At 43.2% G+C, this 23,040-nt stretch overlaps 1 protein-coding gene across 1 annotated transcript in view; it reads right to left on the reverse strand.

The window, feature by feature from the left end:
- Positions 1–360: 360 nt before the first annotated feature.
- The window catches only part of FRMPD4 (FERM and PDZ domain containing 4), an 81,218-nt gene continuing 58,538 nt past the window's right edge, over positions 361–23,040 (reverse strand). The window contains exons 8-15 of the mRNA XM_087813499.1: positions 19,787–19,923; positions 16,634–16,760; positions 14,330–14,419; positions 13,619–13,801; positions 11,049–11,187; positions 5,303–6,367; positions 3,650–4,939; positions 361–2,041 (exon numbers count right to left, since the gene is read on the reverse strand). Of these exons, the coding sequence (XP_087669625.1) occupies positions 702–2,041; positions 3,650–4,939; positions 5,303–6,367; positions 11,049–11,187; positions 13,619–13,801; positions 14,330–14,419; positions 16,634–16,760; positions 19,787–19,923 (4,371 nt within the window). The 3' untranslated portion in view covers positions 361–701. The remainder of the gene's footprint in view (positions 2,042–3,649; positions 4,940–5,302; positions 6,368–11,048; positions 11,188–13,618; positions 13,802–14,329; positions 14,420–16,633; positions 16,761–19,786; positions 19,924–23,040) is intronic.

Consider the following 23,040-nt stretch of genomic DNA (forward strand, 5'->3'; position numbering starts at 1 on the left):
CTGCCCATCATTCCCTCTGTTCTTCTATTTGGGAAGTATTTTAATTCTAGGAACATCATGAAGAGCATTTGTGTTGACACAATAGAATCCACCTCCACCCTTTTTTAACCCAAATGGAATAAGCCAAAATGAAATATGTAGGATTCTTGGAAGAAAGCATCAGATAGACAAATACTATGAGCAAAAAATTAATTTATTATATATATTCTCTAATAATTCATAATAGCTTCTTGAATTTTAAATGTATTTTTGCTATTTCCAATGCTTAAAAATCATACTTTTAAAACATAAGTACTGTTTTATATACACTGTGATTTTTGTTTTTTTGACTTCTAAATATGAATGATATGGTCTCCAAGTATCTACTTGGAAGGAAAGGAGATGGGATTCATTGTTTTGCTCTAACATGGTAGAATTTAAAATTTCACTTCATATATCCCAAGTTTTGACTATACGAAAAATAGCCAAATGTCCTCACTTTCTTGTATATTTCTTTTACATGTATATATGTGTAATATAAACAGAATACATCTGATTAGTACATTTCAACGTTTCACCAATGTGACTTTTATCTCCTATTTTATACAAAATAACAAAATATACAGAGAGAAGAAAGGAGACATCTGTTCATCGTACACAGAAAGTAAATAAAAGTTCATGTATGGCTTTGCAAAGGTAGATTATGATGTGACTTTCACACTTTATTTATTTAAAAGCATCTTGAGAGAACGTGTTAGTGTGCTTACGAGAGCGGCCATGGTGGTTGAATGTCGAGTCGAGAGTCCAACACTGGGATCCTCAGTGGTCTTTCCGGTGGCTGCCTCGGCAGCTTTCAGGAGACAAATGTAGTTTATGACCACTTCATCGATTTTCACTACGATTTCCTGCCGCTGTGTTTCTGAGCTCACGACTTTAACTAATCGCATGCAAGCTTCTGTTAGGCAACAGAGCACTTGAAAGCTGGAAGTCATAGCTAGGAGCATCTCCTCTGGGCTTTTCTCAGCCATTGCCATTTTCCTACAGGCACTTCCCAACTGTCTGGACTCAATGGATAACAGTTGCTTGTACTGAGAAAGTGTAAGGTCATATGCTTCAGGGCGTGACTCCTCTCTCTTCCCCTTGGTTGCCCTGACAAGGCAGAGCAGCTCATTGGCATCATTTTGGGCTGCGAGGAACCCATCAGGCATTGCATATGTGCTCTGCTTTAGGGCACTTATTCTCGCAATCTGGGCATCAAAAGCCAGGTTGCTGAAGTCCATGTCATCTGGGCCACTCAGGTCTTCTGCCCAGCCCTTCAGCACTGGACATCTGGACAGCTCCCCTGCTTGCTTCTGAATCCCAACAGCCAGGGGCAGGCTGGCTGGTTCTTGCATGGCTTGAGTCATCTGTAGTGGAAAGAGGCAAGAGACCCGGTGGGTGGGCTCTCCTTCCTCTTCCTCCTCCTCCTCCTCCCCTTCATCCTCACCCTCACCCTGCCCTCGGCTTAGGAAGCAGTAGCTGAAAGGTCCCCGGCATCTCCAATTGCTGCCTTCCAGCTTCCTCAATGGTAATGTCTTATACAGCTTTGAGTCTTTGAGAGCCCCTGGGGACCTTTTGTGAACCTTCATGTCAGAGCTAAAGTGCATCGAGCTTTGGGAAAAACTTTTAGTGAGCTTCTTTCCCAGGGGCAGTTCTGCTTGCTTTTCTGAACTGGCTTCCTGTGCTTCTGTGATACCTGGACACTTTAAGCTGACTGTACCCTTGGTTCTTCCTCGGAAGGTCTCCAAACCTACACACCCTGAGAGGATACTGCTGCTACGTCTCAGAGCCCTCTGGCTGGGGGGTGTCCCATGGCTCTCTCCTCTCAGATCCAGTGGCTGCCAGCTCACAGCCTCTCCGTAGGCCTGGTATGCTTGGGAGAAATCATTGGGGTCTTGATTTGGAATTGGCACTTTTGATTCCGAGTGAATGTTTGATGGTAGCAGGATGGGATCAGCTTCAGGATATTGAGACCAAACTGAAGTCATGCCTCCTTGTCTCTCCTTCTCAGACTCTGTCAAAGCTACACTAGGGGTAGTAGAAAAACAGAGAGAATCATTAAACATCTCATGGGTGGTCAATTTCACCGCATCTCTCTGTGATGTCTGTTGTTTCCCAAGGATGCATTCTAGAAGGGGTGCCATTCATCAGGGTCACCCCACTTTCCAAAGACTGCTTCCTGACATCACATAAAAGATTTCCATTTCAATACATTTCAAAAAATACTGTGACCTGTTATTTCTTAAACTATTGATTCATTTGGAATTGTCTAGAAATCCCCAATGTTTTCAGGGCGATAATGGAATTACATTAATTACTTTGCTCCCAAACATTTATCTGTCAAAGCTTAGACACTAATTACAAAACATACATCCTACATATAGATTATTTAAACATATTTATGACATTTAAGTTTCATTTCAAGGGAGTTAGGTTAATCCTGGCATCTGTTAATTTTTATAAAGAAGTGACCTAATGTAATCAATGCAAATTAAATCAGCTCGCCTTTTAAAGAGGACCCTGAGAAATTTTCCTGGTATAGGTTGTAAAGTGGAGACACTGGGCAAATTACTCAACTTTTGTCAGAAAAGTTGTCATGTGAAGAAAATCTCCATTTCACAGAATTTTTGTGAGAAGCAAGGGGTAAGTTAGATAAAAGCTCTCTGTAAACTGCAAAGGATTAAACAGCATGCTTCAATTAGTTTAGAGAGAAAGATACTAGCTGGGTGATGAGTTACATAAATTCATAGGCGGGTTTCCTACGGCAGGTGAAGCTAGTGGTGGTTTTTTAAAAAAACTGATTTTAGATATGAGAGAGAGAGATAGGAGGAGGAGAGAAAGAGAGAGAGAGAGAGAGAGAGAGAGAGAGAAAGAGAAACATTGATTTGTTGTTCCACTTATTGAGGCATTCATTGGTTGATTCTTGTATGTGCCCTGACTGAACCTGAAACCTTGGTGTATGGGGATGATGCTCTAACCAACTGAGCTACCTAGCCAGAGCCTTTTTTTTTTTAATTGAGTGGTGGGTTTTGAGAAAGTATATAATCTTAAAAGAGCAGGAATAGAAATTAACCACTATAAGATCTCATTAACATTTCAGAATACTCCTCTAGGAGAGTCTTACAGAGTCAAGAGGAATCTGTAGGTACTGATGAAAGGCAAATGATCTTCCCTAGTCCCTCCAATTTCTCTGACACCCTGCTCTATGATCCTTGCCTCTCAAAAATGAAATGGCAAATTTAGAAATTCGATGTCTTGAAAAGGAAAACAAACCATTTTGTGACTAAGCAATACGATCTTGTAACCAAAAGTCACAATGCGTACTGCTAAAAGTCTACATTTAGATTTTAGAAAAAAAATATTGCTCCATCAGATTCTAAAAGCAAGGACAGAGCAAGATTCTAAAGAGCAAATGCCATCTTGGCCATTGTTTTAGATCTGGAAACTTGAGTATTTTTTAAACACTGAGGGATTAATGGTTGATACCTAACCTGGTCAGTCCTGCCTGCAGCCTTTTTAAATATTCTAACTTTTGATTTTCTTCCAGATTTCATGCTTTTAGGTTTGTGGTAAATTTGGTTTTCGTGTCTCTGGTGTATAAGGCAAAATGCTAAATCCCTCATTGCTGTACCTGTGGTTTCCTTAATCTTGGGGAGTCGATGGCATCCGTCTCTCAAAGTGCCAAACAAGGGTTCAGCATTAATGGCTGTGTGCAGAGCGGGCACTGTCATCCGTGGACACACCCCTTCTGTCTGTGGGTGTAATTCCTTAAAGGGGGCTCCGTGGTTGGGAAGCCCAGTGGCTCTCTCCTCTGAAGGAACATAAGCCACGCCTTTTCCCGAAGTCTCAGGAATCAAGTGCTTCCCCATGGAGGGACAGAGTGGGGACTCCACGGGTGTGGCGCAGGTGCTGCTGCTGCTGCCAGTGCCACAGCCTGCATCCACCGAAGAGCCTTGAGAGCTCTGTAGAGAAAAGTGGCCCTCACTCTGTAATGATGACATCCGCTTGGCCAGGTGGTAGTCACAAAGATGGGCCACACTCTCTTCTGCCACAGGAAGCTTGGAAGGATGGTCACAGGTAGATGGGTCAGCATCCTCTGGGTTATCTAAGTCTTTGGCTGAAGAGACACAGGTCATGTCAGTTAAGAAGTGGTCCCGTTGGCCAAGTCCTGAAACCTCATTGGCTTCCCCATCGGGAACCCCTTCATTCTTCCCTTCGGCCTCCCTGGTTCCCAGACCAGAAGCTCTTGGAAAGATTATCCCTGTTGCTGTTTCCAATCCACTTTTTTCAGCCACCCCGCCATCAGTGGCCACATACCATCTTTGGCTGTCCTTGCGAAAGGCAGTTCTCTCCAGGTTAAAAGTGCTCAGGTGTTGATTGTCCCTTGAAGACACGGTACCAAATTTACCTTTGGCGTCGTCCTCTGCCTCAGCTGTTTTGGCCCCCTGCTGTTTTTTCCCTGGTAGGTTCCCAGTAAGGGGTGCTTTCCCCTCCCCATCGGCCAACTTGCTTTTCCTTTTGCTGGTGCAGGAATACGCCACCGACCCCATGTGCAGTTTGCTAAAATAGTCAGTGACTGACTTGGTCTCCATTGTTTCGGGCTCCATCTCCATGTGGTCTGAGTGAAGCATCTGCTTGGAAGGCACAACTTTGGGCGGCAGGTCAGTCGCTGGACGGGCGGCTAGGGTGCGAGAGGCCTTTGCAGGCAAGCCCCCAGCAGGGGTTTTGGAGGTGGAGAACTCTGTCTGCTCTTCTGCAAGGGGGTGGTAGCCTTCATGAGCAGCCAAGAACATGCGGGAGAGGTTCTCTGACTGCTTCTGTGCTGTGGCCAGTTCAGAGCTCTCAGTCATTTCGGAAGAGTTAGTTTCATTGCCCGAGTCTGAGGAAGACTCAGGACTATAAGCCCTCATGATGGCTACACCTGCATGCCGTAAAGAACAAGAACCGATTAATAGAGGCATCAGAGGCACCAGGAGACATGTACGATAATGGGACTCATTATTTAGAACAAAATAAAACAAGGTTTTCCCTTTTCAGTAAGGACTTTGAGTTTATTGCACAGTTGTTCCAGAAATGGGGGGAAAAAATGTGCCACATGTTTAAAAAAAAGTAACAAAGGAAACCACATACACAAAAAAGCCATGATGGTCGTGTCTGCACATTTATGGAATGGGACATGCGTGAAATGGAGGACAGCACATAACAGGACTCCAGGGACAAATGGCTTGATGGGATGAATGATGACATGGTTATCAGTGAATAAATGTAACAATCGTGAAAGAACCTGAATTGTTACTGGTCTGCTGCTCTTCGGACACGGACAGAGCTTCTAGAGCTTCCAGCGGGGAGCCAACGGTGTTGTCCAGTCCCTTCTCACACGTGCCCTCGCTGCTGGTGGGCACGGCGTCAATGAGGGACACGGGGATGTCATCACTTTGCAGGCTGCTGCCTGGCTCCTTGTTCTCGTGGAAGGAAGCTGCCTGGCTCTGAGAGTCCTCCTCATCGGAGCTGTCCCTAAAGCCCGGCGGCGGGGCAGCGATGGCCATGTTCAAGGAGCGCAGCAGGAAGTCGTCCTCGTTATCGTCCCCTTCTGGAGGTGGCAGGGACGTGAGGTCAATGATGTCATCGCTTGACCCGGACAGGCTGAGGATGGCCGGCTGGTCCATGGCCGCCACCATGAGGTCCTCCTCGCAGCTCACCTCGTCTTCGTCCTCTGCGTCGTCGGCGTTTTCCGCATAGCAGATGTCGTGGAGAAGGGGCTCCTCCATGCCCTGCGGGGCCTCAAAGTTCTTCACGTCACCTATGTTCGCATAAACGGAACTTTCCACAAACTGGAGGCTCTCCGCCTCCGGGGCGAGATCTAGGCTCTTCATGTCATTGGCACTTCTCATGTACAGATCCGTCTGCTTCTCCAGCAGCTCCGGACTCTCGTCCAGCAGCCTATCATAGCTGAGAGTTGGGGGATTAATACCATCATCCATGGCGAGATCTCCAAAAATAAAGGACACTTTAGCTCCTCTCGGAGACTCCTGTGCTTGCTTTAGAGTTTCTGGTCCTGAGAAGGTCAAAAGGGACCGCTGAGCTAGGCTTCTGTAGTCTGCCTCAAGTGGAGCATCTTCGGGCTGAGTCAGCTGTTGGTTGAGCTCATCTGAATTATAGGTGTTGGCAATGTACAAGTGCCGGTGGTCTTTTGGACATGAGGTGCCATCTGTAATCTCAACGGTCTTCTGTTTTGAATCTATATATGTTATCTGGGCTTCTTGTTCCCCTTCGCCAATAAAGGTGGTCATTTGGGGTATACAGTTCCAATCAGAGCCAAGGAGGTTATGCTTTCCTTTATTCTCAGTTCCTAAAGGGAAAGAATCATGCAAAGACACATTACAGTGTTGTCTGGTTTCTGGGGTCCTTGTCTCGGTTTCTTAATTTAATGACTTACAGCATCACTTTTGTAAAAACAGGGTTATTCAGATTTCCAAATATGGTAGTGGTTGATTTAGGCTTCAGGTGTAAGGATTTCTTGGTTAAGAGAACTGACCTTAATAGAATTGATATTGCATAAATTATAATTGCTCTTTGATAAAATATAATACCATCTGAGAGTAGAGAACTATAGCTTAATTCCATCTGACCCTTAGTTCTATTATTAAAAGACCTCATTTACATCTGTGAATGTGAATATAAAACATGCCTTTTAAAATCCTTAAAGGTGGTAATCCAGTAGGCTGTTATTCCAGAAAATAGAATGCCCTTCGTAAAGCAAGATCTAATATCGTCCACTTTGTAGAGGAAAATGTGGAACTTTTTCCTTATTGAGTTAAGAGAAAGTCAAGGATCCACATCCTTCTACCACATACTTTAGAAGAGATTGTAATGGTCATGTAATAATGTAATAATAAAATATATCAATAAAATATAATATTACATTATTACATGATCATTACAATATCCTAGTGGATGTTTATATATCAATGCATGAATGTCAGTATCCGAGCCTGTATGCGTGCACCTGCATGTAGTGCAGAATGTGGAGCATTCCGAGGTAATATACTTCTCTCTGCTATTTCGAAGCATAGTTAATACTTTGACTATTTTCAATTTTTATTTGTGTCATGAGAACTTTCTGAAGACTTGCTTGAGGGTTCTCATGAATTAAAACAGCAAAATCCTAATTTAAAAACTGTTGTTTAGTTTGCTCTTCAAGGGTCTTTGAACAGGGATTTTTGCAGTGGAGATTTTGCTCCTGATATTTAACAAGACAAGTCAGTGTGTCATTCTGCCTGTACTGCTATGTAGATTTCAGAGACAACATTTTGAGGAAATTTAGGGACACCTATTCTCCCATCTGTTCCCTCAAATTGCCCCCTGGCCCAAGTTTGTATAATGCTGACATCATATATACAAGACAAGGGAAAAAATCAATTTACTGAAGAGGTTTTTGCTCCCCCCAAATTATACAGTGCTGAACAATGTCCCAAGTAATTTTACTAAATACATATTATTTTTCATGAATAGCAAATAAAACATATCATTTTGAACACATTGAGTTACACTCCAGCCATATTTGCATGTTATCTTATAATAAATATACCTGTGGGGGTTCAGCATTGTTTTATTAAGAACAAACCACATTATAACTGGCTGTGTGTGTGTGCACATGCACACATGCATGCACATGTGTGTCAGGAGTATGGATTATCAGGGGGAGCTAAAGTGTTTCAGAAAAATTGTGATGGCTTTAAACCAGGGTCAGCAAACACTTTCTGTAAAGGGAGGGCCAGATAGTAAATACTTTAGGTTTTGCAGGCCAACTGCTCAGCTGAGCAACTACTCAACCCTGTTATTATAACACAAAAGTAGCCAGGGATCATTCATAATCAAATGGATATAGTGGGTTGAATAGTGGCCCCAAAAGGTATGTTCATTCTGTGAATGTGACCTTACTTGGAAAAAGTATTTGTAGATATCATTAAATTAAGGATTGTGAGATGAGATCATCCGGAACTATTGTAGGAGCCCTAAGTCCAATGGCAAGTGTCCTTATAAGAGAAAAGCAGAAGGAGACTTGTGCCACATAGAGAAGAGGGGAGGGCCATGTGAAGACAGAGGCAGAGATTGGAGTTATGCAGCCACAAGGAATGCTGATGGCCCTGAGAAGCAGGAAGAGACAAGAAAAGTTTCTCCCCTAGAGCCTTTGGAGGGAGCATGGCCCTGCCAACACCTAGGTTTTGAACCTCTAGCTTCCAAAAGTGTGAGAGAATAAGTTTCTGTTATGTTAAGCCTCCAAGTTTATACGTCACTGTTACAGAGCCCTAAGAAACTAATACAATGTGCATGGCTGAGTTCCAATATAACTTTATTTACAAGAACAAGATTTGGCCCATGGGCCATAGTTTGCCAATTCCTAGATTGAACAAACAAGAAAACTGAATAGGTCAGCACACTAAAAGCAAGGTAAGAGATGCTTACTCAGATCCTCCTAAGACCTAGAGATGCATAAATATGTGGGTTTGGGAATTTTGAAAGTACTTGAAGGTTAATTTTCAACATAGAGAAGAAGAAATAGGGGCTCACTTTTCCTTGTTAGAAATCTTGAGTAAGGTCTTTGGTCAATTTGAGACAAGAAGAGAATACACACTCATTTTGGCTTTCCTTCCTTCCTTCCTTCCTTCCTTCCTTCCTTCCTTCCTTCCTCCCTCCCTCCCTCCCTCCCTCCCTCCCTCCCTCCCTCCCTCCCTCCCTTCCTTCCTTCCTGCCTTCCAGAAAAGTGAACTGATCTGGAATGATTTTGGAGACACAGAGGATGTGGATTGGAAATTAGGATGTCTACCGTTGTCCAGTTTCTCACAGAATGGAAGGAAAGAATGGACTAGGGATGAACTGGCCTAAGCAGACTTCACTCTCTATTTCTTGAGGGTCATGATGCCTTTTGGGAGTTTCTGCAGGGAAGAGAGGACTTTCTGCCACCAGAGGGTGCTAAGTATTGGGCTGCTGCTCAGCTTGAGTCAACCAGTTGCTTATTAGAGTGTGCCATCTCTCTCCCTGTCCTGCCTTACACACACACACACACACACACACACACACACACACACGTGCATGTGCACGTGCTCTCCCTCTCAACCTCTCTCTATCTCAGAGTGGAAAGAGATACCTGGAACATGTGCCCTCACCCTCATTCTCACTGTAAAGATGGGAGAAATTACTGTAAGGTTGAAGTTCCGTTCTTTCCCTGTGGTGATAATGCTTTCTGGAACTAAGTCTTTGCCTCTTGAAACTTCATTAAACGTTACGTTGTGAGTCACTATAAAGTGGACAGAACTGAGGCTCTTATCACTGTAACCAGTTTTAGAGTGGTATGTCTGGTTTTTTCGTGCATCTGTACAACCTTAACAGTCCACGGGGAAAGGTTTTATTTTCAGGACAAACTTTAAGATTTAAAATAAAAAGCCAAAAACTAGTTTTCCAATGTTAAAGGATTGTGTTAAATTGCTGAACTGCTCTTCGGAATTTCAAAGGTCAGCATTAAATTGCTCTAAATCTCCTAGCTCAGTGGAAACAGGTGGTCATAAAAATGTTCACCACCAAACCCAGCACATACTCACTACCTCCTTTTCGTTCCTTCCCTATTTATTTCTAATCATTTGTGTCTCTCAGGATCTTTCTTTGCCATGTGTCTGTTTTCCATTTTTTTTTCTGTGTTTCTGTCACTTTCATTCTGAATTTTTTCCATTTCTGTCCCCCCCGCCTTGCCAATTATTAGTAGAGGTAGTGGCCATTGTTTTACCTGTGGTACATAAATTTATTTTTTTTCTAATCCTTACCTTGCAAACTAGGTTTTTAATACCAATTCTACAAATGAAAAAAACCCAAATTTAGAGAAATTAAAAACACACACACAGTCATTTCAAGGTGGGGCTGGATTAAATCTCGTCACAAGTCAAAGTTGCCTTCTGGCATGCCTGTCCCTCTCTTTCTCTCTGGTTTCCCTTTACCCTGTGACTGTAATTGCTTCCACTTAACCAACTGTCATCATAAACTTCGTGTGAGTCTGTCTCTGTGTGTCTATTTACACATCACAATATATTTATGGAATAATCATTTTTGTTTTCTGCTAAGTTTCAAAGTAAGAGGATTTTTCTCCCCTTCTTTTGCCTCGCTGCCTTTTCTCTCAGAAACAGTGACAATGAAATGTGTTCTTAAGAATTTCCCTTGCTTTTAAAAGCAATCTTGATTACAGGACCCCTGATTAGACATTTTTCATGGTCAGTAACTTTGGCTCAAATCACTGTGTCTGGCCATCAGCCACATTTACTGAGTGCCCACTGGGGATGGAGGAAATGTCAAACACTGAAGAAAAAAGTTCTAAAACAAATGAAAGTCACCCACCCTCAAAGGAATGATCAGTGTAACACTTGCAGCCCTCCTTGTCCTCACTGTGGGCTATTAGTCCCGTCAAGTGGCAGGATTGAAGTATCTGATGTCTTTGCTATCTCAAAGCTCCCAGTACAGAGCTAGGATGGCTGCCAGGGTCCCTCCTAAAGCCCCAAATGCAGTGCTGGGCAGTACCCAAGTCGTCCTGTTGGGAGTTCCCAGATCCTGGAGGTGTGTGATGCAGGAGGAGGGTCGCAGGCCTCTGGGCCTTGGGCACCTCGAGGGACAAGGCCTCAAGCTTGGGCTCACACTTCCTGCTGGGCATTCCATTGTTAGCTCTCTGCATCCTGACTCCTGCGAGAGGGAGAGATGAAGACCCAGCCGTAGGGACTGTGCTCACTCCCATCACAGTAATCAAATCACTGCCTTTGAAGATATGTCCCGGCATTCCCGAGTGACGTGCAAAATGTGATGAAAAAGAAAATCAGCATTTTCAGAGAGAAAAAATTAGACCATATTGGATGTATTTGAAGGCTCTTGTGTAAAATTTGGACATTAGATTTTTATGCATGTAATTTTAACTTTTCAAGAAAGGTCCTTATTATTTTGTCAGGTGGGGTGGGGAGGGAATGTCAGTGCTTCATGAGTTAGGAAGAGAATACCTGTGTCCTGGGTCCCTGCATTTTTCTTGTTGGCCATGTTAAATATCGACCTCCTGGAATCCACAAGTAGCCTGTAGTATCCAGCTGTTAGGCAGGCCAAGTTCATGGCATCTGATGACTCCATCAGCAGCGTGATGGGCTACACAAAAGAGAATGTTCTGGTTAAAGCCATCTCTCTGTAATAACTACTCTCAGGTGACAATGACTGTATTTGTGCTTATGAAATGTAAACAACAGAAGTAATTGAGCAACCATTTCATTGGAGAAACGTAAATGTGGGGAAAAGGTCAGGTGTAACACAGAGAGTCTAACTGAAAAACATTTAGGTGACATCATTTTAAAAAGAAAATAGCATTGGTTTTGTTCCCAAATAGTTAACATTTTAAAAAAGTGATAGTTAAGGAGTTTGTTACCAGATATGAACCCACAATCTGAAAAATCATAGGAAGTTAAGTTTGTGTTTGTGATGAAAATTAGTGTTGAAGAGAAGTAAAACTTCAGGGGAAATCACTGCTAAGACTGAAAGAAAAGTGTCAAAGACATCCAGAAAGAGGGTGCTTCTAAAAGAAATTGTAAATTAACAGGAGGTCAGAAGAGAGATGGGAGTTGAGAAAAGGCCTCGCTAAAACTTTTGGAAACAATGAGGTTATTATTTCATTGGACATGGACCTTGGGCATATAGGGAAGGAAGTGTTCAATTTGAAGAGTTATTCTCATGGAGCCTGGCCACTGTGGCTCAGTGGGTGAGCCTCGACCTAGGAACCAAGATGTCACTGTGCAATTCCAGATCAGGGCGCATGCCCAGGTTGTAGGCTTGATCCCCAGTAGGAGGTGTGCAGGAGGCAGCCAATCAACGTTTCTCTCATCATTGATGTTTCTATCTTTTTCTATCCCTCTCCCTTCCTCTCTCTCTAAAAATCAATAAAAATGTATTTTAAAAAAACACCACAATTATTCTCATGGAGTTAGGAAGGGTAGAGTGGCTGGTGTGCTCTTGTTGAAAGAGAGACAGAATGAGAGGGAAATAAGGAAACAACAAAAAAGCAGACACCCAGAGAGACACAGAAACAGGGAGGTGATAGGCTTCTTGCTTTCACTCCAGCTGTAGGACACCAGCCAGGTCTGATGGCCCTGCTGGAAGAATCTAACTTCCCATACAAAGCCTCTGTACTACTTAATGAACTGCCTTTTCCTTCCATTTCAATTGAGGCCTCACCTCAAGCCACCCCACAATTCTTTTACCCAGGCAAGGAACCACCTGCTTCTGTTTGGGACAGATCTCTGTTTAGCAGGTCTGTGATGACTGCAGCCAATTCGCCCTTTTTCCATGACGGAGCAATTGTTTTCAGCATCTTTGGTCATAGCCTAGGGAAGGCATTCCAAGTCTACTCTTGTACTTTGAAGTCAAATAGAGTCCCCTGGGTTCAGCCCATGAAATCCCATGGGCCATGGCCAACATGGCAGAGCTCCACATCCTCACGGTCATCGTCTTCCTGTTGCAGAGCACACTGATGCTGTCCAATCTACTGTGTAGAAACCCTTTCCCATATTCTCACTTCCTCTTTTTTTTTTTTTTTTTAAATCTTTATTGATTTCAGAGAGAGGAAAAGAGAGGGAGAGAGAAAGAGAAACATCAATGATGAGAGAGTCATTGATCGAACCCGCAACCCAGGCATGTGCCCGGACCGGGAATCGAACCCCGATTGCCTGGATCCCAGGTCAACACTCAACCGCTGAGCCATACCTGGCTGGGCTCATTTCCTCTTAATACGCTCCTCCCATGCCACCCTAGTGGGAGTGGGTCCCCCCGCCTGTTCTCAGAGCACTTCAGGTCAACATTGTTTCTTTTGTGGAGCCACTGCCTCTCTTCCAGTCCAGTGCCTCTTCATAGCAACACTGGATATATCAACACTGCCCAAATCCAATGGCTCATTTATTACTGGGACAAGAAGGTGGGGACAGGGGACCTGGATTATTTCCTATCAACTTCTGTTTTAGGAGTAAAGTTGTATCCTTTGAGGATGATCTCAGATTGTTATTTTAAATGGAATGGTCATGACATTCATAGGAGCCAGATGTTCAGCCACTACCAATTGCTAAAGTATGAAAAGATAGACTGAATAAAATACTCAGCTTTTCCAAAAGAATAAACACATGGGACCTGATCTAACAAAAGGGAGTGGGCGTACTAATCAAAGTTGGGAAAAATCTCCCTATCTATACAAGACTCATATATTCTAAAAAGTTAGTAGTGAAAAATCTCTCCCACTCTCTACCTATGACTCATGTATTCTGGAGCTAAAGGGACCTCAGAAATGAAGTCACTTGTTTTCTTATATGTAGATGAAGAAACTGAGCCCAGAGAAGAAGAGCTACTTGTCCCTAAGACACATGGTTATTTAGTGAGGACTGGAGCCCTCAGGCCTGAGTTGGGTGGACTTTTTTCTGTACCACATCACACCTTTGACACCCTGTACACAAAGAAATTGTACCTGCTTTGTAAATATCATCAGTGTATCACAAATGAGCTGTTCAAATCAAGGCCATGTATCAACATTTGAACGACTTACCTTCACATCCAGCACATGGAGCTCCACCCTCACCAAGCTTTCCTCTTCAGTAAACATCTCAATCCTGTTCACATGGCTGAAGTCAGCTAAAAGGGCCACCAGATTGGTTTTGGTGTTTATGACGTGGCTTATGCCATATCGGGGCCCAACCAGGAGAGTCACTTCTGAGCGCTTTTCTGCCTGCTGAAAAAGGGACATTGACAAAACGTAAAAATATTATACTTCTAAGACTAAGAGAATGTTTTTTATTAAATTGCATTTTCCTTAGAAAGTATTTCTGGGTTATACTATACTAAGTGACCCAATTAGAAGAACCAGGTATATGATTGCATTGAGGCTCTGCAAAATTAAGAATAGTGTAGAAAGTAAATGTTATCATAGCACATACATTCATAATCATGAGAGACTTTTAGAAATGAGAATTTTTTTAAATGCGAAAGCAACTTTTGGCCCAACGATTTAAAGGAAGGCCATGGTCAGAGTATCAATTCTCTTCATTCTTCTCATTTCTTTCTCTAGGGCACTCTGCAGTCCGTTATCTAATTAACATTTCTTCCTATAGTTTCAGACTGTGCAGTCGATTAAAATAAAGGCTGGAAAATATTCATAGCTGATTTTTGTCATCAAAAGTAGCTCATTCAACACAGCCAATGCAGTGACATTTTGCAGGCCTCCATGGATTCCCAGAAAAAGCAAGAAAAAAGAAATTACCACTAGTGTTGCCTTGAACACACGGCCCCCATACAAACGAAGGTCACTGAGGAACTTGAGATAATGGACCTTGGCTTGCAGGGCAGAGAGCTGTGGAGAGAGAAGAAATGTCAGGTGTTAACTCCATTAGGTGTGACTCCGTTCCTGCTGGAAACCAGCTGAAAACAAGGGCAAATGAAAAGATGACTCTACTGCCAATAGGTGTGTGACAAGGACTCTTCAAGAGGAATGAAAAAAAAAAGCTCTGTATTTGGTTTCCTGAGGAAGGGCAGCAACAGGACATTTGGATTAAATTTGTTTTATTTTGGAGAAATGTGTGGGGACTCATAAGAACAGATGTGCTGGGCCAGGGCACTCAACAAAGGGAGAACAAGATGATAAACTCTTCCACTGGAACAGGTGCTCATGAGGAGACTTCAAGAGGCGAGTGGTGGTTTCCACTTGCAATTAGGGACAAAGGCAGGTTGTACACATCCTCCCATCACACGGGAGACTTACCTGTCTGCAGAGTTTGTGGGGGCTGTTTTGAATACACACCTGCAATCTATATAAAGCCTTCAAACAGGCTGTACATGCCCATCTCAAGTTTCCTCAACTCTTTGGAAGTTTTGAGGGAAAATGAACTTTTTGAACTCCAATCATTGTGGAAATGCTTGAACTAAGTCCCTGTTTTATTCCTTCACCTCTAAGAATCTATTGAGATTCATGAATGATTTACAAAAAAAGTTTTATCCAGATAAAATTTATCTTCATAAAGACTTAAATATGCAGATTCCCACATCATAAGAAAGTACTTGATTTTTAAAAAGTCCATGGTTCATACTGAATGTGCCAGGAATGTTTGTTGGGGGTGAGATTTTCCAACGAGGTATGGACCCTGAGTAGCAGTGACTGTCAAATTCTGTTTTCAATTGCAGGTGACTTGCCAACTCATTTGTTAACCACACCTAAGTGCATTACCCTTTATGTAACTGATATTTAGGACTATTCATCCATCCTACTTCTTTTAAAAACCCTAAGCACTTTGCAGATAGATTCGAAAGCAAAGCATTCACCCTTGGCTAGAAGGAATGACCTTTATAGACAGTGATGGATAGGTAGATAGATCGATTTTAGAGCAGGTATCCAAATTAGAAAACCAGTAGGCCAGGCTTGGGAAAAAATCCTACCAAGTTCGTTAAAAGAAATTAACTTTGGGCAAATCAGAACTGAAATTTTAAAAATCTTGATCATGATGTCCTGCTACATTTCTGTGAGCTGAATGCTTCCAGAAACTGGAAGTAAGTAAAAGGTGCTGATAGTGTGTTGAACCTGATTATTTGTTTTAAAAAGCCATGAGGTGAGGAGGGAATAGAAATAAGCATGTCTTAGCCAGTAAAAATGACTTAAAAAATCACATCCTAAGACCAAAGAATTGCCCGCATAAACAGTGATTTGTACTGGAGTCTCCCAAGTTTCTATGGCCAATATCAATTGGAAAATGCTCTTGGGTTAGACTGCTTCCAATTTTATGGTGCCAGTATTTTAAAGCTCCTTCTCTTTTTGATTCCTGAAACCCTTTGCTTTGTATTACCTATAATCAGCTCTTTATTTATTTAAAATATCCTTTGTGTTCCTCCTACTTGATAAAAAATATATTTTAACACTAATGATGTTGAATGACAGAAATAATTTTCTCTTCCTTCCAAAAGTAAGATTTAATTCAGTGGTTGTCAACCTAGGGTGATTTTGTTCCCCAGGGCACATGTCTGGAGACATTTTTGTTTGTCACAATTGAGGCTGCTACTGGCCTCTCGCAGGTAGAGGCCAGGGGTGCTGCTAAACATCCTACAGTGCACAGGACAGCCCCTCACAGCAAAGAATGATCTGGTCCCAAAGGTCAGTGGTCCTGAGGTAGAGAACACCGGTGTAACTAATGTGTATCTGGTCTGCAAGGAACTGTGCAGGCTGCTGTGCAACCGAGAGCTGGTCTGAGCGCAAAGCGAGGGCGTGATGGAAATGTAAGGTTTCCTTACGACTTTGTCTTCTAACCAGAGGTTATGCCAGGCCCTCCTGCGTGCCCATGTGAACACCCCCTTCAATACAAGTCTATAGCTTGCAAGAAATAAGTAGGTTTCCATAAGAATACTTCTTTTTCATTAGTCTTAGAAACAAGGTAATAGTTAAAAAGAAGTTTAGAATGTTACTTCTTTTGAAAATATGGTGCTAAGTATTTTATTCATGGGCTAATTTTAAACATTTTAAAAAATGCATGCAAGCCTCTCTCTTTAAAATCCATTTTCTATTAAGATGCAAATGTGATACCTTTTTACCGGGTGGTACCAAGTTTTGATTTGCTTTGACAAGGTGTGAAAGTGCTTTCTTTATGTTCTTCTCTTTCATGCTTTGCAGCACAGCAGAGGGAAGAAAAGTCTCTAATCCCCATTCTTTTCTGCAATAAAGAGCACATCTTTAATTTCACATTCTTCTGATGAGGAGCTATCTAAAACAAAATGGCACTCTGATGTTTGCTGGAACAAGTGAAGTCTTGGCAAGGCAGGGAAAGGAGACTTTTAATTTGCACTGGAGAAACACTATTTGATCTTTAATACACGTGTCTCATATTAAAAGAAACGTATTGCTCACTCTCCAGAGAGAAAGGAAACAGGCACTTGGGATCAGTGGGAATGGAAGAGACTTCACCCAACCCACCTCTGAGTCTCTTCGAATTCGCTCACATATCTGAGTTTGTATTTCCAGCACCACTTTCTCTCCATTTCTTTGTTTATTCCCACTCTCACCACCCCCTGCCTGTGCGCACTCTCTCCCCTCTTGGAAGGACGGATGCAGCTTCTTCATGCCCCGAACCACGTCCCCTTCCCATCTCCCTCACCAGTGGCCATTTCCCTGGAAACACACAGCTCTCTTTTCTCTCAGCCAGTTCATGTCTCCTTCCAGCAACTTCTTCTGCTTGGGGTGGGGGATGGAGGGGGGCGCTGCTGGTGTGGAGTCAGGGTGGGGTTCATGGCCTGTAAGCCCATCTGGTACTGATGGGAAGGCACAAACATCTCATAATAAGAGAAAACAAACAAATGGGACTGGGTTAATATATTTTTTGCCAAGAGGCCATTTCCCTATGATGACAACCCTATCCTAAGAAGGTTCCATATTTTGAATTTTAGGAACTCTATCCTGGTTGATCGTGTGCCCAAACCAGTGTCTTCTAAATTATGTGAAAAACTTCGAGAAGGTTCTGGTTATTTCTCCTGCTCCAGACCCTCTCTGAAGAAGGGTAGGAAGACAACCTTCTTCCACTTGACCATTCAAGCTTTTCTTTGCTAGTTCAGATTTTTCATTAGTCTTAGAAACAAGGTAATAATTAAAAATAAAAAGGTTAGAATGTTACTGCTTCTGAAAATATGGTGCTAAGTATTTTATTCATGGGCTAATTTTAAACATTTTTTAAAATGCATGCAAACCTCTCTCTTTAAAATCCATTTTCTATTAAGATGCAAATGTGACACCTTTTTACTGGGTAAAAATATATTAAAAATGACTTAAAATCATATTAAAATAAAATTTTAACATATTAAAAATATATTAACCTAGATGGTGTTTTTCTTAATCACCATTTTCCTCCTCTTCCTCCTCAGCTTGAACTTGCTGTCTTCACCCATCATTTGGCACTCCTTAGGGGCTACCTTATAATTCTACTTGTATTATTATTTTAAATCATTATGTTTCTTTATGTCTTATCTTTATAATCAGGTCACAGGTTAATGGATGGTTAAGATTATCATTTATACTTTATACTGCCCCAGTGTGAATGTCATATAAAATGCTCAATGAACATTTGTTGGTGTATGAAGTAATTAATGAAAACATTATTGTAGATGCTGCAGGCTTCTTAATCAAGCTAAGTTATCCTGGAAGTTCTGGACTGCCATGTTCAACCTGGTAAAATGTGGGTCCAGAGAGAAGGAACAGAAATGCACTTCGGTTGCCTGAAGGCCATCTCAATTTGTGCAGGCCGCCTTTCAACTGCAAGCCATTTTCATCCGTGCCCAACGACTTCGGGGAGGGGAGTGGATGAGGGTATGGATGTGTCATATGAATGTGAGACCTCTTTGTGAGTGACTCTCTCAGGCTACAGTCACAGCACGTGTGGCAAAAGAGAAAGAGAGAAATCATCTGTGAAAAGGGGTGGACTGGGACTGGGAGACCTGAGGTTCTCAGACTGCACACAATAATTTGTTGAAGGTGTTGAAGGGGAACTGTGTTGCAAGAACAGTGGCGTTGGAGTCAGCAAAGTGGAGACCTAATCCTCCCTAAAACAGGCTCATGGGCCTGTGGAGAAGAAGCCATTGTGCCCCCTGGGGGTCATCCCGGCACTATGGACGTTAGAATGGCTTTATAGGCAGCCCCTGGGATTGGAAGGCAGGGTTTCAGTCAGCTTGTACATCTCTCGGAGGCAGAGATGGAGGGGACTCTAAGGCTTTTAGTGTTAGGTGGAGATGCGGCTTCAGCCCTGCCATGAACTTTGAAATATGTGTGTTCCTTTGCCTGGGCATTAGAGCTGCCAGGGTTAAGCAAGTATGGCTGCTTTAGGGTATTGAATTGCTTGCCAACGGGGAGCGTACAGACGGGGTGACAGAGGGTTCTCTTTGCAAGGACGACCCTTCAACAGACTCCTCAACTGAAGGCAACACAAGCTGCTTTTTGTTAAGAGGAGGGGATCGTCTCGGGTCCAAGCGGTAGTACGCTGGCGCTGTAAGTGCGCCCTCGGCGAGGCGGGCATTCACATTTCCCGAAGAACACCCCATTCACAAGCCAGGGCGAGCCTGCAGCACCCTTCCCCTCCCTGCCACAGTTCACTCCAGACGCTCGCCTTCCTGACTGTCTTAGAACATTGCTGTTTGTGCCCTGTTTTGATCACCTAAAAGTAATCTCGGCTTATGCAGGCCACTTTCTAAACACAGGTGCTCCAAATGATCACACAGCCTCTAGTGCAACGTTGCGCCTCAGTGCCTGGGATTGAATTCTGCCCCCCTAATAAACAGCCTGTGTGACTTGGGCAAATTACTTAACCCTTCTGTGTCTTGGCTTGCTCTTCGATAAAATGGAGCAAAAATCCTATTTATCTCATAGGGATGTGGTGAGAATTAAACAGCTTACTCTCTGAAAAGCACTGAGACCAAAGCTTTCCTTGGAACCAAGTCCATCTAGGAGTTTTAAAATGTGTTTCATTTTAAATATGACCCTCACTTTAACCACAATTCTCTAAATGTGGATTATGTAAGAAATGGATCTCTTCCACCAAAAGCGAACATGCTTTTCACACGCTATTTTTCCCATGTTTAACGAGTGGTCTGCCACAACCAAGATCAATTTTGGAAATAGAGACATGGATAACAAATACACTTGGTCGTTAAGGGGGGCAGTGACTTTGTCTCCAAAATGGCTCCCATAAGCACTTACTCGATGTATTTGAGGGAGATTTTCTGTGTTTGCTTGGTGGTAACGGTTGCGATGTACATTTGCAAGGCCGCCAGCCGCAGGGCTATGTCGTATTTCAGCTCCGGCCCAAACCGCTCCTGTACGACATCGTTACAGCTCTGCAAAGAGACCAGCAGGGGGCGCAGCCTGTCAAAGAATGGGCCCAGGTGCTGCCCGATGGAACAGGTGACACCGGCCCCCCTCATTCAGAGGCGAGGCGCTAAATGTGGAAACATCTCCACGGCGCCGCTTTGGAACTGAGTCAATATTTAATCGCACTCACAAACAGAGACCACACAAAACATTTAACACCCATCTACAAGCGAACTGCTATTTAAATATTTAGCTTTTTGTAAAAATAATTAGGAATTAAGGTATGGAATTTCCAAACACAGGTGCTGCAATTGAACACAGGAAGCCCCGACAGCATGGTGGCTTCTGGAGTTAGGCTGCTGGACTTGGGATCCTGGGTTCCAATCCTGTTCCCCCACTTCACAGGGGCATGAAATTGGGAAAGTTCCTTGTTCTGTGCCTCAGTTTCCCCTTCTGTAAGCTGGGGTTAATACCTCTCTCCCTATTCACAGGGTTGTTGTGAGGATGAAATGAATCAGCAATGTAAAGCCCTTAAAACTCTACCTGGTAAACTGAAAGCACTTATAGGTGTTAACAGCCGTCACCGTCATCTTCCTCTTTGTTAACATTCAGAGCAGCTTCGGGGAGGTGGCATCAGCAAGGCAATGGAGAGCAGCAGCTCCGGACTTACCCACCTACTTCAGAGTCCTGGCTTGGCCCATGACTACCTGTGTATGTAACTTGGACCCGTTTACTTTCTCTTGCAGCCTCAGTTTCCTCATCTGTGTGATGGGGATTCACACTAACTACCTCACCGTAGTGGTGGTGGGTTAGATGAGATGCCCTGGTGCACTCAGGAAAAGGTAGCTATTAAAATCCTCAGTTCAGGCCCAGTTGGTGTTGCACAGTGGTTGAGTGTCAACCCATGAACCTGGGTCACAGTTTGATTCCCAGTTGGGGCACATGCCTGGGTTGCTGGCTTGATCCCCCGTAGGGGGATGCAGGAGGCAGCTGGTGGATGATTCTCTCTCATCATTGATGTTTCTCTCTCTCCCTTCTCCCTTCTTCTAAAATCAAAAAAATAAAAATTCCTCAGTTCGATGATAACTGCCCCCACTGTGATGTTGGCAGTCATTCCATGCCTCTCGACCTCAGTTTGCTCACCTGTAAAAGGGAGCCATCTAGCCCACAGGGTTTGTGGGGAGCATCATACTGAAGAGCGGCTGAGAGCATGTTGTAAAGTGTAACGTCCTATGTGACCACAGTGACTGGGTTTGGGTGGCATTCTCCTCACTCATTAGGAGCAAAGGACCAAGCCACACGCTCATGGGAAGCACAGCGTTACCTAAGTACATTCTGCACATGTGTGTTTACTTATTTTTGTTCCTGGAAACTAGGCTTTGGGTTAGAAAATATCTAGCTGCTGCTTCTTCACCTTGTCCCAAGAAGATTTTCAGTGGAAACCTGTGTCAGGATGTGTTTGCCTCCTTTTGAAATATATTGATTTTACTAAATGGGGACACACAGCCCTGTATGGTTTCTGCACACAGTGTTTACCCTTCAAATACTTATCCATGTGTACTGGCGCTAGCAATGCCCGTCCTATCTGCATGCTCTTGATATGCCCCTCAGCCCTGCACCCCTAAGAGAGAAGTCATTCTCTCCCCTTCCATCCCTAACATGGTCCTCCCCCTCTGCTTCTCCTTAAAATCTGACACCTCTTGGGCGTGCTTGTTGGAAGTGCGTCTGACATGAGCTGGAGATGGGCCTTCTGACTGAAGGCAGACACTGAGAGTGTTTTGTTTTGCTAGTCTTGGGCTTACCCGTTATTTCCAAGTGCCCAGTCTGATCCATAATGGAGCACCATGGGGTTGAGGGCCCAGATAGGCTCCTTCTATAGTCTCAGGAGGGATGGAGGTAAGGAAGCCACTGAGCGCAGTGCCAGGCCGTAACAGGCACTCGGGTCAGCTTTTTGATCAATCACTTTCCCTATGGCTGCTATTTGAAACAGGATGTTAGCATCATATTTAGAGACAAAAGCTCCAGGTTCAAGCCTAGGCTCTGTCAACTACTAATCAAATGATCTTGGACTTGCTATTTCATCTCTCTTAAGTCTCAGTTTTCTCATATGAAAAATGGGCTAAAACAGCTAACTCAAGGTTGCTGCTATACTTCTAAGGGTGTTTCGTAAAATGTAATGTGCTTTATAAACATGAGTCATCACTCTTACTTCTCCTAAGAATTGTGACTGGAACAGTTTTATTCCATCCCCATTATATGGGCACATGTATGTGTGTGTGTGTGTGTGTGTGTGTGTGTGTATGCGTATCTCCTGTATTTTAACTGGACTTCTGGGTGAATTTTTTTTTTTTTTTTAATCTTCACCAGAGCATATTTTTTTCCATTGCTTTTCAGAGAGAGTGGAAGGGAGAGAGAGAGAAACACGGATGTGAGAGAGACACGTCGATTGGTTGCCTCCCGCATGTACCTGACCAGGGCTGGGGCTGGAGCCTGCAACCGAAGTACGTGACCTTGGCAGCAATCGAACCCGGGACTCTTTAGTCCACGGGCTGACGCTCTAACCACTGAGCCAAATGGGCCAGGGCTGGGTGAATGTCTTATCCAGGTGATTAGTCACTTAATTACATTACATATAATGTGGTTATATTTAATTAGTCCCGACTGCTCCTGGAGAATTAGCGTGAAGCCTGACTTACATATTTTGGTACTAATCATGATTTTATTACCCTCAAGTACATTATTTAAAATAGTTACACAAGCAAGTGGTGGTCATTGTTTTGCTACTAGAGGTCCTGACAGACTCCAGTTTAGTCCTACAAAAAATTCACTGATAAGGAACATGTTAGATGTTTAAAAGGAAACAGATACTGCTAAAGTGTTTAAAAACATTTTGTAGCCTCAGGTGTTACCCTGTTTACTAATTGGTGTAACAGTCTTTTTCTTAATGGACAGTGGACATGTAAACGTGAGCATGGCTCCTTATACTTATGAGTTAGGGTTTACCGCTATTACACATGCTGCAATCTGGGAAGTACCTCATGTTCCAGTACTGACTAGGAGATTAATAGATATTATCACTACAGAACCTGTTTTCATTGTCATGGTCCATCTAGTCAACAGCTCCTGTCCTCATTAGGAGCCCT

This window comes from Miniopterus natalensis, chromosome X (assembly GCF_054644295.1).
Source record: "Miniopterus natalensis isolate mMinNat1 chromosome X, mMinNat1.hap1, whole genome shotgun sequence".
In the NCBI taxonomy this organism is placed as follows: domain Eukaryota; kingdom Metazoa; phylum Chordata; class Mammalia; order Chiroptera; family Miniopteridae; genus Miniopterus; species Miniopterus natalensis.